Source organism: Paroedura picta, chromosome 2 (assembly GCF_049243985.1).
Source record: "Paroedura picta isolate Pp20150507F chromosome 2, Ppicta_v3.0, whole genome shotgun sequence".
Lineage (NCBI taxonomy): Eukaryota > Metazoa > Chordata > Lepidosauria > Squamata > Gekkonidae > Paroedura > Paroedura picta.
In genome coordinates, this window is record NC_135370.1 from 101656445 (window position 1) to 101675274 (window position 18830).

The following is an 18830-nucleotide window of genomic DNA, read 5'->3' on the forward strand; positions in this document are numbered from 1 at the left end:
GGCAATGAATATAAATAAATGAATGAAACATGAAACAATGGACATACAAATAATGCTGCAAATGGTGTTTTCCACAGAAATTATGGAAAACCTTCCAGGTTACTATCGCAAATCACAAGCAGGGTAGTTTCAGATGCTGCAATGCAAGGTTTAAAATTGGATTTACCAATGAAATGTAGTACAATACGCTGGAGGTACCATTCTCTTAAAAAGGAAAGAAAGAATGAAGAAATGCTGGCTTGGACACCATAGACATTTTTGAATCAAATTCAAAATCCACTGAATTCTCTAGGTTTGTATTTACTAACTTCAGTGGACATGAATCTGGGATTACTTAACATAGTTCATCAATGTAACTGTCCTTCACGGCCTTGGGTTTCTCCATTACTGAAATGTCCCATACCTTTGCAAATACCTTCTGTAGTGATGGGGCACATTTTCTCCACAGAGCACTTAAAGTGTTTCTTGCTGCCAGCAAAAGAAAGACTATTCTTAATACTATTCTAAGTCATATTATGACCACTATTACACAACGTCTCTATTTTCAGTACTTCAAATTTGACAAATCCTCATGCATGTAAGTTTAGGAACAGCTTACTATGATTACCTGAATGTTTTACATCACCAAACAAACCTATTTCTGCGGATAAATAATCACAGCCACTAATGTCACACAATCTGAACAGATTAAAGGGCAGCAGGTGCTAATTTACAATACAAATAATTTTGTTCTCATCCACTGGTTGTTAATTAAATGGCTTCTTAGAAATCTAAACTGTTTCTCAGTATTTAAATACATTTTCCAAACTATATTATATGTAGCTACAATCCTTTGAACATGCAGTCCCTTTAAGTGCTTATGAAAGTATGATTATTTATTTAACATCTAAATCAGCCAAAGACACCATACAATACCAACCTGTTCTGGCACACTTTATTTCTCTTTGTAGATGTGGGCCGAGGCCAGACAACATGTGCAATGCCCACACTGATTGGCTGAGGGGCAGATAAAGTGATTTGATTGGTTAAAAGACACTGTGTCATTACTGAGTTGTAATGGCTGCCATGCGAAATCACTTTCCTGGAGAGGGCAAAAAAATGCATTATTCAAATAAATGACAGTTGCATGGTATCGTTTTAGGCACAGAAATCTATTTTACGATCGCAGAACTTTTTGGACATACCCCCAATCTCCAAGCCTCTGCGGGCATGAATCAGAAGCCAGTGTTGTAGCAGAAGCCACAGGGGTTACTTGTTGCCATGCTGGAAGCAGCATCTGCTGTGTCCTATTAGACCAGGTCTGTTATAAACACACACAAACACACACAAAAAACACAATAAATCAGAGAATTACACTAACGTAGAAATTCCTTTAAAATATTTTAAAAAAAAACAAATGCTTAAAATGAAAGTATAATACCAAACAATTTAACATACCTGAGAAAGGACCCCTCTTAACTGGAGTGGCTGTAGGGGCGGGGCTTGTGTTACCAGTGGCACTGTATTATCTACCCTTACAGAGTAACCATTAGGCTTCCCATGATTAGTTGGAATGCCTAATTTGGAAAGGGGAAAAAAGTAAAGCATCAATCCATTTTATTTTCTATTAAATACACTCCAAGTTAAATTTCTATTAATTTTCTATTAAATACACTCCAAGTTAAACTCCAAGTTCTTTAATGAAATGAACTAGTTATATATTAATTATATTCTTTCATCCTTGCAATTTACATTTTCATCACACTGGAAATCAGGAAAGTTCTGTTTCAGTTGCTGAATTTAGATGTTACTTAGCTGATCACCAACCATGATTTAGCAATGGGTAGGATTTTCTCTCTTACTTCCATTATCTCAGACAACTTTCCAGAGTTTGAAATTCAGCACAACATCCTAATTAGGCTAACTACAGCATACTATTAACAGCTATTTGCCTATAAACCAGGAAATGAAAACCTGAGTGACCATCTTCTGCAGGCCTGTCCCCTTTCACAAAAAACAAAACCCAGAGATTAATGTTGTAGTGAGAGCCAAAAAGGGTTAGGATCATAGAATCATAGAGTTGGAAGGGGCCATACAGGCCATCTAGTACAACCCCCTGCTCTACGCAGGATCAGCCCAAAGCATCCTAAAGCATCCAAGAAAAGTGTGTATCCAACCTTTGCTTGAAGACTGCCAGTGAGGGGGAGTTCACCACCTCCTTAGGCAGCCTATTCCACTGCTGAACTACTCTGACTTTGAAAAAAGTTTTTCCTGATATCTAGCCTATATCATTGTACTTGAAGTTTAAACCCATTACTGTGTGTCCTTTGCAGCCAACGGAAACAGCATCCTGCCCTCTTCCAAGTGACAACTTTTCAAATACTTAAAGAGGGCTATCATGTCCCCTCTCAACCTCCTTTTCTCCAGGCTGAACATTCCCAAGTCCCTCAACCTATCTTCATAGGGCTTGGTCCCTTGGCCCCAGATCATCTTCGTCACCCTCCTCTGTACCCTTTCAATTTTATTTACGTTCCTTGAAGTGAGGCCTCCAGAACTGCACACAGTACTCCAGGTGTGGTCTGACCAGTGCCGTATACAATGGGACTATGACATCCTGTGATTTTGATGTGATGCCCCTGTTGATACAGCCCAAAATGGCATTTGCCTTTTTTACCGCAGCATCACACTGCCTGCTCATGTTTAGTTTACAATCCACAAGTACCCCAAGGTCTCGTTCACACACAGTGTTACCTAGAAGCGTATCCCCCATCCAGTATGCATGCTTTTCATTTTTCTGACCCAGATGCAGAACTTTACATTTATCTTTATTAAATTGCATCTTGTTCTCATTTGCCCATTTTTGATTCTTTGTTCTGTTAAAATTAGATTCAGGAATATGAATGGCAACATTCCCTAAAGAAAAGTTTAACTCAATCAAAACTGAAACGTAGCATCATAGTCAAGGTAGACATCCTTGCCAGAAAATTACAGAACAGCTTGTGCAGGCTATACCAAATAAACCCTTCAACTATCATTTGTATCCTTTGTAGTTCTGGGATTAAGGTGTTAATGCCAGCTGCAACTCTTTAAGAAGCAAGTATGACATGACTGAGAAGCTTTTGCTTATATCTAGCATTAATACAAATTCTCCAGAGTTTGCACTATTTTAGTCCTAGTGGCCCAAGTGATAAAAATAAAGAACACAGAAGGGAAATTTTGTCAAGAAATTATGAGCAAAACCAAGACAGGGAAGGGGAAAATTTTCATTAGGAAGCAAAACCCAGACAGCATCTGATAAAGGCTGACAGAAGATTAAGAAGACAACAGACAGCTAGTCCTGTAATACTTTACTGTGTGAGGTGGGTCTCAACATATGAATGTAAAACTGCCCTTCAGACTTCACCACATCCTTGCTTACTGATCTATAAGAACATTTAACCCAGTATCTTGCCAGCTTTAACATACTTGCAATTGCCAAAACCTTTTATATACCCTTCAGTCGGGTTTATGCCCTGGCCATGGGGTAGAGACTGCGCTAGTCACCCTGACAGATGACCACCAGCTAGATCGAGGCGGGTCAACGCTGCTGGTACTATTAGACCTGTCAGCAGCATTTGACACAGTTGATCATGAGCTCTTAGCTCATCGCCTTGCCAACACCGGGATATGGGGGACAGCTCTCAAATGACTGATCTCCTTCCTCTGGGTTCACAGACAGAAGGTAGTGATAGGAGAGTATCTAATCATCACGAGCTCACATGTGGAGTCTCACAATCCTCTCCTATCCTGTTTAACATCTTCATGCACCCTCTTGCACAGGTGGTATGGAGGTTTGAGCTGGGTTGCCACTAATATGCAGATGACACCCAGCTCTTCCTCCTCATGGATGACCACCCTGACTCCCCTGGAATCTTTAGCCAGATGCCTGGAAGTAGTGATGAGGTGGCTCAAGCAGAGTTGTCTGAAGCTCATCCCTTCAAAGATGGAGGTCCTAGATCCTAGCCAGTTTCCCCCCATTTAAACCTTGCCATATTCCCTCAGGCATAGTGGTGATAATACAGTAATGAGAGGTATTTCTAATCTTTTAAAATGAACATTTAAAATTAATCATACCTTGGATTGTAGGTGGGCAAATTATGAGAGTTTGCTGAAAAGCTTCACTGCAACCAAACTGAGCAGCTCCTGTTTGTAGTGGTATTCCATGATGCATAACAGAATGGGCTGATGCAGCTAATGCCTGAAACATCATATAGAGGATACATTAAAAACTTCATCACTGCTATATTTTCCAAACCAAAGAATGAAAAACATTTTTACAAATCCGTTCTTTGTGATAGAATGTAAAGGCAACCTGTACTGTACAGTATCATGAAAGAGTTAAGCTGTAATTGAAATGTATGTCTAATCTGTGTGTTCATTTTTATGTTTTATCTCTTTAAATATTTTAGGTATACTTTATTTGTTACAAATATAGTTAAATAAATCAACCTATACATACAAAAAGAAATATAAATGCCACATCTCACAGATATGTAACAAATTCAAATTTAAAAATTATGTATGTATGTATGTATGTATGTATGTATGTATGTATGTATGTATGTATGTATGTATGTGTTATTTTTATAATTTTAAAGGATATTTTTATTCTGCGACATGTAAATCACATTACATAAAGTCAGCATACAAAGAATTTTTTATTCAGCACTTCCTGGTAAATGGATATTTGACCACATGGGGGCACTATAATGATGCAATTTTAAAACATAAACAGCCTGCAGGTTCAGTCTGGATTTATATGTGCCATAACACATTTTTTGCAAAGGGGGCAATGCTGAGACATAGTCTGTACCTGGATGGACACGCTAGAAGCAGCTCCCACCAGAGGAGCTGCCAGAGCTCTCCAGCAGCTTTTCCAACTTCAGCTGATGCTGCTGGTTTGCAGTAAAGCTACTAAATATGATTCCAGTAGCACCTTAGAGAACAACAAGGTTTTCGAAGTATACACTTTTGTCAGTCAAAGCTCCTTTCATTAATATCTGGGGAGGGGAGCTTTAACTTACCAAAGCTTATACTCAGAAAATCCTGTTGTTCTCTATAGGTGCTACTAGATGTAAATCAAAGGAATAGGGAAGGACTCCAAATTACTATCTGTGTGCTGCCCTGCCTGCCCTCCCAACCCTCTACCTGAAGAGCTTGTTTGGCTTTTTGCTCTGCTGTTTCATGAATGAAGGGCCACAACTGGAGCCATCTCTCTTTTCTGTTTCCAGAAGTGAGACATAAGCAGAAGATAAAGAAGGGCACAAATTCAAGAGTGCCAAACTGCTTCTGTATTTGCATTTACTATAATCTCATCACAAAGGAACGTCATGCATGACCTGGTAGGATGGGGAAGCGGAGCACAAATGGCTCATTTCTTATCTCTGAGCTATGCTATCATGTCCAAAATACAATTTTCATATCTTGCTCTGTAAGAGCCTGATGTAGGGTCTCCTCACAGTGAGATGTACCAGCTCTAGTCAAAACAAAAAAATTACAATTACATTGTTCAAATCATTAAAAGACATATTTTATCACACTTCTACATTGTTCTTTCTTCCAATGCCATGAAACAACACACACTCATAGCTCTATCTATCTCACCTTGCACTGATCTGAATCCAAAGGAACTGAACGTTTTTTCACTTACCATGAATTTTTTTCTCAGTGCTGCTAGGGTGGAGTAGTATTTACTGATGGGAAGATCATCCCTAGAGACAGGTAGGTCACTAGCCTTTTTGGGTGATTCCTGATGGAAGGGAATCCTCCAATCTGGTCCGAAAGCAATTAAACTCCCTTAAACTACAAAAATATGCTGTAGCCACATGAAGAAAAAAGCGAACATGGTAACACATAAAAACAGAGACACCAGCGAAAAACGAATCTCTGGACTCAGACTGCTGAAGGCCTAGAAACAGCCAGACAGGTCCACTCTGTAGACTCCCTTTGGAACTGCAGTTCTGGTAAGACTGCCCCAGCCTAGGACTACTGAGAAGGGAAATGCACAGTAACTGAATAGACTTTCCATCTCCAGTGGTCTGTGATGGGGCAGTCTTCACTAGCAGAACACAGAAAAGCACTGTGCCCCTGGGCAGGTAATCTTAACCTGCTGGAGCACTTGGGGCCAAGGGAGCATCTGCTGTCAATGCAATAGTGACATGTAGAGGTACTCCAAGAGTCCCAGCCACTATATGAAATGACCAAGACCAAGGCACAGACTCCCTGAAGCTTTTCCTTCACAAAGAAATGAGAGGGAGACGAGGGAATTTGTGGACATGAGCTTATCCCTGCTTCAGGAAGCCTAAGAGGTGCCTTCTCCCTAACCAGACATAGAAGGTGAAAGAAGGGAGGGAGGGAGGACTACAGAGGAAAAATGGAGTCATTGTGCTCTGAAATGAAATCGGAGGGTTGGGAAAAACCCAGAAATCACCAACACCAACAAAAAAGGCTAGTGATCCTAAATGCCTCCAGGGAGGAGCTTCCCACAGTAACAACTGCCCTACCCTGGACCACTGGAAAAAGGATGAAGTGCAAGTAGGAAAGATTCAGGTGGGTGACCATATTGGTCTGAAGCAGCAGAACAAAGTTTGAGTCCAGAGGCAACTTTAAGACCAACCATGTTTTATTCTAGGTATAAGTTTTCACATGCATACACACTTTTTCAGATACACTGAAACAGAAGTCATCAACCATTACATATAGGTAGCAGATGAGGAAGATGTTGCCAGGAAGTGCCGATTAGAGGTAAAACTGGAGTAAAACTGGGAATAGCAGCAGATTGGCATGCAGCATAATAAAAGAGTTTACAAATAGATGCGAGAACTGAGTGATATTAGCATGTGTAGTGAAATAAGAAACCAATATCTCTGTTAAACCCTGGGAGTTCTATTGTCTGGAGCACTGTAATAACCTGTAACTCAGCAATCGCCCGTTCTAGTCTGATTCAGAAATTATTTTGTGATAAAACAGCTACTACTTTGAGGTCCCCCACTGAGTGTTACATTTAAACTACATATTTAGTATTCTATTTCAAACTACGCCACAAAAAAGAGAGAGACTCCATATGGGCCCCTCCTAATGGTTGCAATGCCACACTGGATTTCTACATGGAATTCTTTTGCTGCAGAGTCCAAACCAATGTGATCAACAAACACCACTGCATACAACAGAACCTCATCTATGCTGAAAGGAAGCCACAAACAGTCTCAGGAACAATCCAGATATTATAATTAACAAAGCAGACAAAGATGGCACTGTAGTCATCATGAACAGAGAGGACTACTTTCAGAAGACTCAAAGATAAGTCTCAAACACTCCTGTACTATTTTGGCCACCATGGATGTAGAATCTCTATACATCATTATCCCACACAATAATGGGTTATAGCCCATAAGGAACATGATTCTTGACACCACAGCTGACTTTGCCACCAAACTGCCATTTTGCTCTCACCCATAACCACTTCAAATTTGGTGATAACTTTTTTGTTCAGATCAATCGTACAGCCATGGGTCTCTGTATGGCTCAACAACATGCTAACATCTTTAGGGATGATCTGTAACCACACTTCCTAAGCAACTATCTAATTGCACCTCTCTTAAACCCGTGATACATTAATAAAAGCTTTCTTGCCTGGACACATGTAAAGAATCTCTGGACATTTTCCATTAGGCACTCAATGACTTTCACCTCACCATCAACTTGACAATGAATTACCGTATTTGCTGGGGTATAAGACGACTGGGCGTATAAGACGACCCCCCCCCAATATTTCCACTCAAAATACAGTTCTATGGGCCCCTATGGGCAGCTATGTCTATCCCAACTGAAGTGCACCCAGCGTATAGGACGACCCCCCCACTTGGAGGCATGTTTTTCAGGGGGGGGAAGTAGTCTTCTACGCCAGCAAATACTGTAATCTATGGAAGAAATACATTTTCTATAAAAAATATTCTATGGATGTATAGACACTACCTTATACTGGAAACCTTCTGACTGTCAAACATATCTGCATGTCTCCATCTACCATCCTAATATTAAACAATCCACTGTATACAGCCAGTTGTATCTGTTCCAATCCTATAGAAAACAGTTCTCACCTAAAGGATCTACAACAAGCTTTTTACAGCTAAAATATTCACCTGACGAAAGCAAGAAGCAGATTAGCCAGAGAAAACCTGTTGCAAGACAAACCCAAAAGAGACAATAGTAGGCCACTAGTGGCCACGTACAGCTGTCAACTCAAAACAGTTCAACTCATCTTCAGTAATTTATAACTTATTGGATAATGACAGTTGTCTTTCACAAGTACTGGGTGGCAATTCTTTCTTTTCCTACTGAAAGCCCTCCAATCTCAAACCACTCCTCACCCACAAAAATGTAACATCTAATTTGAACATGGACACTGGTAGCACATAGGGTTGGGTGTTTTGGCATCCGAAGCGGCCCTTCGCGCCCAAAGCAACCAGCACTGTGTGTGGGGGGGAGAGCTTTGTGCCTACGTATATGCAACTGCCAGCGCACCAACGCCCGCATCTCCCCCCCCTCCATGGCACTGGCTGCTTCGGGTGCAAATGGCTGCTTCGGACGGTGAAGCGCCCAACCCCAGTAGCAGATCTTGCAATAAACCCATGTGCCAACTTTGCTACCATATATACTCAGACAATACAATCACTTGACCTAAAAATATTAACTACACTATCTGAGGCTCATTTATTTGCTCATCTAACACTGTATATGCCATTAAATGCCAAAATGCCTTTCAGCTCTCTACATACAGCAAACAGGTCAAACCATATGCTAAAGAATAAATAAACACAAATCTGACATAAAAAATCACAAAATTGAGAAATTTGTAGGAAAACACTTCAATTTCCCAGGACACTCAATGGGGGACCTCCAAGTAGCTGCTTTATTACAAAAGAGTTTCATAAACAGACTAGAAAGGATATTGCTGATTTACATGTTATTATAACACTCAGGAAAATGGAACCCCCAGGGTTTAACAGAGATATAGATTTCTTATCTCACTATACATGCTAATGTCATTCAGAAACATGGCTGCACACTAAAGTTTATATCCAGAATAAAACTTTACTGATCTTTAAGGTGCCACTGGACTCAAACTTTGTGCTGCAAATAGGAAAGTTTAAGTCATACTCCAAGGTACGTACCTGACTTCGTACTGTGCCAATCTTTGGGAAATTAGCAGACACACCTGGTAAACTGCCTGAGGCAACTGGTCTCATGGGTGTTGTTTTATTGCGATTATTTGACTCAAAAGAACTGGATCGGTATTTGCAAATGTCCATGATATGAAAACAAGATTTCACTCTGATAAAAAAAGAAGGGAGGAAGAGTTCTGAGGAAGGTAAGATTAAGCATCAGCAAGAATGAGAACAATAAGGGATTTAAAAAATATTCTTCTTGCTTTTAGGGCCAAACTAGACATGCTTGGTTGGGTCTGTGTTTTTTATACGCACAGAATATTCCATGGAGAGCAGGAGAAATGGGAAAGTAACCCCACCCCCTCCAAGTGCTGTTTCAGCACCAAAAATGGCTAGGGATGAAATCAAGGAGTCCTTTCTTCCCTCATGTACACTAAGCTCTGGGTCTGGAAATACCTAGAGTTGGATGAGGGCGAGAAGGGCAAGGTTTGGGGGAAGGGATGAACTTCAGTGGGGTATAACACCATAGTCAATCTTCCAAAGTTGCCATTTTCCCCAGATGAACTTTGTTGCTTTGTTGCTTGGAGATCAGCTGTAACAGCAGGAGATCCCCAGCCACCACCTAGAGGTTGGCAACCCCAGTGATGGCATTCACTGATATTCCCTATCACTGCTGTGTGGCTGCAATGACAGAATTCGGTCTAGGGAATCAAGGCCCAACTCTTAAAAAACCGCTTTGTCTCTCACTGTTCAAAACACTCAAACTGACAAAGATGTGCCCCACTTATTTACACTGGAGGCCAGGGGCTGGATTCAACCCTCAGCTTGTATAATGTTTCAACTGGGCTGGCATGGTCAGAGAGTTCTGTGATTTTTGTGGGATGTTCATTCCACAGCAGCTCCCCTCTCCCATGCCACATTCCTGAAGGTCTCCCTAACCTCAATAGCAGTAGGGGGAGTATAAAGGGATAAAGCAAAAAGCAGCTTATGCAAAATGCTCATTTCACAAAAAGAAATCTGCTTGCCCTTCCCTTTATCAAGGCCAAACCATATTTAACCATATTTGAATCTTCATGATGATCAGTAGCTAGATATTTCAGCTAACAAGGACATAAACACCTTTTCTGGCAATGTCAATCAAAAGTACATATTATGAATAAAAGAAACTGAAGTGCCTAATAATAGCACATTGCAGCAAACATCTCAGTTATAAGTTCACTGCAACAAAATGATAGTCAAATGTTTCAGTGTACTTCACACTTGATAGACACAGCATCAGTGATTCTTTCGGGAGCCCCTCTGGTCAGCAATACCCCCCCCCGAAGGGAGCAGAAGCCACCCAGCTCACACACAAACTGGACAGATCCAATCATTCACAAGCATACAGAAGAGGTATGGGCACATGAAGAAGAAGAGTTGGTTCTTATATGCCGCTTTTCTCTACCTGGAGTCTGGAAGTGGCTTATAATCACCTTCCCTTTCCTCTCCCCACAACAGATACCCTGTGAGGTAGGTGAGGCTGAAAGAGCCCTGATATTACTGCTCGATCAGAACAGCTTCATCAGTGCTGTGGCAAGCCCAAGGTCACCCAGCTGCCTGCACATGGAGGAGGAGTGCAAAATCAAACCCGGATTGCCAGATTAGAAGTTGGTGCTCCTAGCCACTTCACCAGGCTAGCTCTCATGGCTAGAGCTATAACATCAAGAAAGTAATGGCTGATTCTTCAGTCAAGGCAGCCTCTTCCTTCTGCACATATGCACGTAGGAGTGTACATTCAACATAAACCCGGCTGAAAAAATACCAGAAAAATGCCATACTAGCATTTTGGGGTATTAAGCTGAATACAGATCAGAGAATCTGATTGGCTAGTGGTATAGCTGAGTCCAAAGGAACCCGAATTTTTGACTTTTATAAACCAGCTGAGGATTGGCAAGGGTGAAGGAAAGTGAGAGCTCCATGCTGCCTTGGTTAGGGATGGCTCCTCCTGCACCCAGGAGCAACTGAGAGCTCCTTTTAAAGCCTTGGCTGGGACTGGTTCCTCTTGCAGAGACCTCCCCACCATATGCAGATCCTGGAGCCAGCTTCTCCTGCAGTGCAGTTTAAACTGGACTATAGAAGCCAAGCCAGCCTCAGGGTCAGGCTGGCTTTAAACAAAAAAATTCTTTTTGGATCTATTGGACCCCAAAAAATCAGGACTTCAGAAAAATCCTGGATCCGAATATTATACTGTTTTGGAACTGAGATGTTTCAAAAATACTAGAACATTTTGTGTCCAACAGATCCGACCCAAGAAATACCTCCCCCCCCCCAAGCCTATATGCATGTGGCACAACTACAGGGTTATAAACTAAGTATATGCAGACTGCATATGCAGAGGCTAAACCTCTAGAAAATAATGAGAATGTGGCACAGTATCAAAAGTCACAAGAACCATCAACAAATATAACAGCACAAAACAGAATCTATCAATAAGCCACTGACAGAATTATTTGTAAGAGTTTTATACAACATACTGGTTGCTATGAGGGAAATCCAGGAGGTGTTTCATGGTAACAAAAGGATGGTTCAGTGTGTCAGCTGGGGTGATTCTTAAATCTGCATCTATCAATAGCATTTTCTTCAATAAGCTAACAAACTCTTTTCTGTCTGCTTTCTCTGCCAACAGATCACTTCCTTCCAAATCCATCACCATGTTCACCTGGTATGGAGCAATAGTAGAAAACAAGCAGATATTTCAACTTATTAATGTTTTTCAACAGACAATGATGATTTTAAATTACATTATTAGCAATATCAATTTGCATTACATTATTAGCAATGTGTACTAATACAGAGTTATTTAGTTTATTTATGCCCAGTTTTTCTTCTTAATGGAGACCTATATTTAGAGGAAGAGGAAATAACACTTGATGGGGAACAGATGTGAGTCAATGTACAGGGGACTACTTAATGAGCAGTTACATGTAAACATTATGTTTCTTTTTTGTGGTCTCTGTGCATACAGTCACACACACATACATATGTATTTATGTAAATATAAATAAGATTAGCAATCTGACCTACCTGGAGGCAAGTACTGGTATATCAACAGGGGCCTGGTCAACTGAGGTATCAGCTCTAGCCAGCACATCAAGGACACAATGCTTGACAAAGATGGCACTGCAAAGTTCTGAGGGTGGGACTTCTCTGCTCAAGTTTGATGAAATGGCCATAGTTTTGGAGGAATGATCCTGGAGACTCTGTAGAGGTGGCTGATGAGCAGTTGAGAGTCCGGGATCCAGTGACTGAATTTTACAAGGAGATATACTTTGCTACAGAGGCAGAAAAGGCCATCCATAGTCAGGGCCCCAAATATCTGCAGGACCACCTGCCTCCTTACACCCCTTGCAGGGCACTTTGGTCTGTGGGTGCGAATTTACTGGAGATCCCTGGCCCAAGAGAGGGTCATCTGGCCCCAACTTGATAGAATGAGCTCCTGGGAGAGCTGAGGGCCCTCACAGAGCTCTCACAGTTCTGCAGGGCCTGTAAAACAGAGCTCTTCTGCCAGGTCTTCGGTGGAGGCCAGGACAGTTACGATCTGGGCCCCACCCAGAGCCAACAAGGTCCTTTTGCTGCTCCCTGAGGCAGACCCTCAGGCAGGCAGATATTTTATTCTTCTGCCTTTATGTTATTGTAAAGGTTTTAACAGTTTTATTGTGGGGTTTGAAATTTTGTTACCTGCCATGAGCTGGCAACAGGAGTGGCGGCCTATAAGTCAAATTATAAATAATAATAATAATAATAATAATAATAATAATAATAATAATAATAATAATAATAATAATAATAATAATAATAATAATAAATAGTGTGTTGTCTAAAAGTGGCAGTCCTGTCTACACATCAGGAGAGGGCATTTCTAATACTCAAAGCATGCAGAGTCTGTTCTGCATCAGAAATTGGGGGGAAAGTAGAAAGAACAAGGATCTAACAAAGGTGAAATCCTGATAGCACCTTTATCTTAGAACCACTTTGTCTTTGTGAATATAAAGTGGGGAAAGGGTGCCAGGGTACATTGGCTTAACAAGGGCAAAGTGCAGGTCTCACACAGGCATCAGTAACTGGAGAATAAAGAACTGTTTCACCACCAGGTAGGTGCACAAACAAACATCATTGTAGGAGAGGTCAGAAAGCAGATGGCAGCCAAATGAACCTAGAAATGAGTGCATTATGGCTAGAAACAGAAGGTGGAGGATGGAAGTCACTGGACAAGTAAATTGATCCCATAAACCCTGGAAAGTAAAGACTGTGATCCACTTGTACACATGAAAGCAAAAGCATTTGGTGGGTGCCCTTTTACATGAAAGGACCAACCCTCAAAATCTTTGGGATTACTTGGATGGCTGAATCCTCCAGGCATTAGAGATGCAAGGTATCCAGAGGAAGAATTCTGCAGTGATGTGACAGGAGAGCTGGCATTTCAAGGTGACTGATGTAATGACCATAAAACAGTTGCAGGACACTTGTGAACTACACGTGGTGTGATCAGGACACAATCATTCACTATTTGCCCTATTACCTCACAACCTGAAGGAAAGGCACAAAGTAATTCTAAGTGGCTGATGTGAAGCTTTTCTCCTAGGATGACCAGGGTTGACTGAATGAGTCATTCTGCAATGGGTGCTCCAACTCCACAGGAAGGTATTTCTCTTCTGGGACAAGCAAGGAGGGACGGTTAAACAGGACACAATAGTCTAAGCTGTGATGGCAGGCAACCACCTTCAATGGCAGAAGAAACAACTTGCCTGATGGGACAATTATCTAGGAAAAGCTTTCTCAACCAGTGTTTCATGAAACCTGGGATATCTTGACAGCCCTGGAAGGCTTTCTCAAATGGATGGAAGTTAATTAATTTTTATATTTTTTTAAATGTTATTAAACATTGCTGAACAATAATGTTAAACAAACATTATTGGATGATATGATGATCACCCAACCAGCCTCCCCTCCCAAAATGGCAAATGAATGGTCTGGAGGGGTTGGAATGGGTACGGGCTCAGTTCTGCATGATCTGGGATTTCTTGAAACCTCAAGAATGTTTCATGCCGCACAAGAAGCCAAGTTCACCTGCCAGGCATAGGCAGGTGAAATCTAGGCAGGATGGTAGCCTGGGCAAGCCAGGCACCCAGTTGTAACCATCCTCATCTGAAAAGGCTGCTGGTGGTCTCCCACATTGTTTGGCGCTTTGGGGGGGGAGACCTGCTTAGCATGGCAGCCCACCCAATCCTCCACCTGCCATCTGGGAAGGCACATTCCTCTGAGTCCCTCCAGGCTTCCTCGCTGCCTCAACACAGACCACACTTCAGGAGCCATCGTGTGCCAGAGCCAGTCAGCTAGGCAGGCAAACAGGTTTGCGTGGCTCTTAGCTGTGGCATAGAAAGGATGGAAAGGGCACAGAAGTGGAACCCACTGGGCCAGGAGAAGCTAGGGCGAGCTGGAGAGGTGCTCTGGGTGAGGCCAATGGGAAGCCACAACCTTTCCCTCGGCCAGCTGACTGCAAAACCAGTCCTACCTGCTGAGTCCCCCTGTGCTTCTTGTTTGCCTCCCCAGCGGCTGCATTGTGGGAGCCACCATATGCTGGAGCTGGTCAGACAGACAGGCTTGGGCAGTTCCCAGCTGCAGCATAGAAGGGAAGAAGAAGGGTGCAGAAACAGAGCCTGCTGGCCCAGGAGAAGCAGGCCAACGGAGAGCCACAGCCTGTTTACACAGTAGGAAGAGACCTCACGTGTACCCGGACCTTGCGACATCAAGTCTTGCCCATCTACCTATCCTGGGCACCAAATAGACTAAGTTATAGTAGCTGCAATTAAACTAGGGAGATGCTGAATCTGTCCTGCTGGTTGAGATGGATGAAAAACAGTCAAGTCCATAAAGATATTCCTTCAGTCTGGAAGCATGTATGCTTTTCCAGAAACTCAGTCCAAAAGAATCCCTATGAATTGGAGGCAGGACACAGCTGCAACTTCTCCCCATTAACTCAAAGGCCCAATGAGGCCAGGTGTGACAGCTATAGGGTAAGAGAAATAGGAAGGCCTTCTGGATTGAAGAGTGTCCAGTCCTCATCCTCCCCCCACTCTGGCCTCCCCTATAGCTTTTAAAAACAAACAAACCCAGCTGTCCAAAAATAACATAAAAAGGGGCACAAGGTTTGAACAAAGGACAGTAGTATGTAAGTAGTGGGCTTCCTAGAGGTCTCTTATTTGGAATCCTACTAGACCAAGGCTGTATCTGTGATGTAAAATGGGGTAAGTTTTTTCTTTTGACTTGACAAGCAAAACCAGATAGAAATGAACAGCAAGGATTTATTTAACAGAAAATAAAGTATTTAATAAGGTAAATATTATGTGTTGATTGATGATTTCAATCTATAAAGTATGTAAAACTGGCTATCAAGTAAAGTAAATAAATCCTGAAGGGAGATTTGTTTTCTCTTTTTCAGTAGGTTCAAGGCTGTTCTTTTCCCACACAGAGCATTTTTCCATATAACTCAGACTTTCTTAACTTTTTTACAGTTAAGAAACCCCTGAAACATTCTTCAGGTTTCAAGAAACCCCAGAAGTGGTGTGTTCATGCAGAATATGGTTGGGAAGCACAACCACACTCTCCAGGCCCATCATTGGCCATTGGGTGGGGCGACATGACCATATATGGTCATATTTCCCAATATTTGTTAAAAAACATATGAAATATAAATTAACTCCCACCCAGCCTTCCAGGACCATCATGAAATTCCAGGCAAAACCCTGGTTGAGAAAGCCTGTTATAACCTACACACATCTGTTAGGAATCAAGGGGCCTTAACAGGTTGCTTATTTGTAACGCTAAAATTTTATTTAGCATTTTACTTTACCCCCGATATTCCCTGAAAGAGTTCAAGGTTGCTTTCTTCTCTAAGCTGATTCCCAAATCCTAACTGAAAGCCAAATAAAATTCGCACTAAGCAGACACTCCTTTCCAAAGTCACAAAATCCCTGTCCAAAGTGCACACAAAAAAAAGTTTTCTTCACTCCTAAACTGACTTCACCTCCTCCTATCCAGTGCTTTGAGCTCTGACTGGCTGACAATCACTTTGATTTCCATGTACAAGAGTGAGTTTAGAGACCAGAAGGAGAGATGGGACTTTTAGATTATTGCCCCACCAGGTTACACAGTGTCATCCGGAAATGATAAATGAGGAAAAGATGAGATATTGCCAGCAGCCAGTCAACATATGGAAAAACAGTGATAGTTCAGTGCCAAACATATGCTACATCACTGTCATAAGCTTGGTGAAAATACTTCAGGCAACCAAGGGACAGAACATCTTGTTACTGAAAATCTCCCACAGCATGTTGTAGACAGCCATGTCACAGTTAGATGGAGATGGGAAAAGGGGCCCCTGAAGTTCTGAAGCAAATCAGGCTCCCAATACCAGGAGAAGCAGAACAGGCAGTAGAGTCATCATCTCTAATTTCTAGGTCTTGATATATTAATTGTGATCCCAGAGATAATGAGATAGAGACATCAGTCTTTTTTCAGGAAAATGAAGACCTAGAACTGCAAACCCCTTTGGGAATTAAACACTACTTTCTCGTACCTCTAGAAGAGGGAATCCATCTCTTGGAGGAGGGTTGGGTTGGGAGAGGTAGATACAAAACTTGGATGGTGGAACTAAAGAACACTATAGTATATCTCACTCTAACAATTATAAGAATTTGGTAGACTTTGATGTTAAATGTCTGCCGAACTAGAAAGTGTTGGCAGAGGCTAGGTAGGAATGATAGTTACACGAAGGAGTAGTCAGATACAGTGCATTCTATTCTACCTTTTCAGAGATTTGCTCAAAGAATCTTACAAGTAAATACATTATAGTAATAAATATAAAATCATAAAGACAACATAAATATCAATAAAAGATACTCACATGCACTATTTCATCCAAACTGTTGAAAATATACTTTCGGGCCTCTTTAGATTTCATGCCTGTCTCTGCTTCATGCTCTTCCAGTGTCTTCAGAAATTTGAAAATACACAAATTATTTTCATATTACTATGAGTAACTTACATGATGGACAAGAACAATAGCAATTTATTATATATTACAATTACTATATTCTGACATTGTTGAAAGATGTGACCATTTTCAAGTGATGGGATTTAATGCATTTTAAAAGTGCATGCTACTGAACTATTATTTTTAGCAGAACAGATGTGGCTCCTGAACTTCCAACTGTTGGACTGGGTTCCACAGAATATTTAAGTATGCAAGACAATCCTTGCATAAGCACTAAAATTATTCCTCACTTCCTACTTATGCTAAGTAAAGATTATTGTGTCATTGCTGTCTTTTCCACGGGCACAAGGTATTTCTTTTGACAGTTTCAAAAACAAATTGAATGAAGCAATGTAAGCTATCTGTTGCTATCTTCTTTTAAAAATGTATAAAATTGCTATGTGCTGTTGTAGTGGTTGTACTACGGTTTGTGCACTTAAACTACAGTAGAGTGGATCTACTGTCCACTCTAATTTGGAGAAGTGGGATATAAACATTATGTAAACTAGGCTTACTATAATAATTTCTGGTGGAATACTAAGGACTTTCATTGGATAATAAAGTGCTACCTGAAACGTATTTAACACAAAGTTCCACAGGGAAGCACAGGTGTGATTTCATTGTATATGAATGCTGCAATGACAGAAGTCAGGTTCAAGTAAATTAACATGAACACGTGAACCCTCGGCTGAAATGCTGTAAAAATATGACTAATAGTGACTCTTGGTGAGTTTGATCAAATTAATTACTATTAACACTTTACATATTGAGAGCAGTCACCTAATGGAGATAATTTAGCCACTTTACTGCTACAGTAAATGTAATGTTTGCAAGGCTCTCCCCGTCACAAAAGGGATAGTTGAGGCAATCAGCAGACCACTAGAGAAAGCCAAGGAAAGATGTTTTGGTAACTTCCCTGTTTGATCCATCACTGAATGCGCTATTTAAAGTTTATTACAATTAGAAGGAAAATAAAATGTGCTCTGATTAAAACAATTTTGCAACAAAAACAAAAGAATGACCCAGGGGTCCTCTTCCGCACCCACCCATCACTCTTTTCTTCTTTTTACCCCCTTTCTGTCTTTCCATCCCTTCTTGCCACACTCAGGATCTGTCAGGTTGCTGTAGCCCAGAAGGCTGCCTGAAGACCTCATGTGCTATGTGAGATTGCTCTACAACAGTGGTTCTCAACTTTCCTAGTGCTGCAACCCTTTAATACGGTTTCTCGTGTTCTGGTGACCCAACCATCAAATTATGCAAGTGTTCTTTCACAGAAATTAAACCCAAACTGACCAATGGTGTGAATATCTATTGTTTATGAGCAGGCACGCCTGGAGTGCACAGCTGCAGGAACTGCACTGCTGCCACCTGGAGCCCAAGGCCTCCAAGCTGCACCGCCACCTAGAGCGCCTGGTGGGAGACTGTGCCACACTGGAGGTGCGGCTGGAGTGGCTGGCAGCCGAGTGTGGGCACCTGCAGGACGAGCAGCAACAGTAGTGGTGCCCCCCCTGGCCAAGCTGCTCGCCCTGCCAAAACCCCTCTGAAAGGGTTGTTTGACCCCCCAAAGGGGTCCC

At 41.6% G+C, this 18830-nt stretch overlaps 1 protein-coding gene across 4 annotated transcripts in view; it reads right to left on the reverse strand.

Moving 5' to 3' along the window:
* Positions 1-18830, reverse strand: part of HIPK3 (homeodomain interacting protein kinase 3) — a 106295-nt gene that overhangs the window by 14408 nt on the left and 73057 nt on the right. For all 4 annotated transcript variants that reach the window (XM_077321904.1, XM_077321903.1, XM_077321906.1 and 1 more), the window contains exons 5-11: positions 17128-17214; positions 11699-11883; positions 9192-9351; positions 4093-4216; positions 1438-1556; positions 1185-1300; positions 920-1081 (exon numbers count right to left, since the gene is read on the reverse strand). In XM_077321904.1, the coding sequence (XP_077178019.1) occupies positions 920-1081; positions 1185-1300; positions 1438-1556; positions 4093-4216; positions 9192-9351; positions 11699-11883; positions 17128-17214 (953 nt within the window). The remainder of the gene's footprint in view (positions 1-919; positions 1082-1184; positions 1301-1437; positions 1557-4092; positions 4217-9191; positions 9352-11698; positions 11884-17127; positions 17215-18830) is intronic.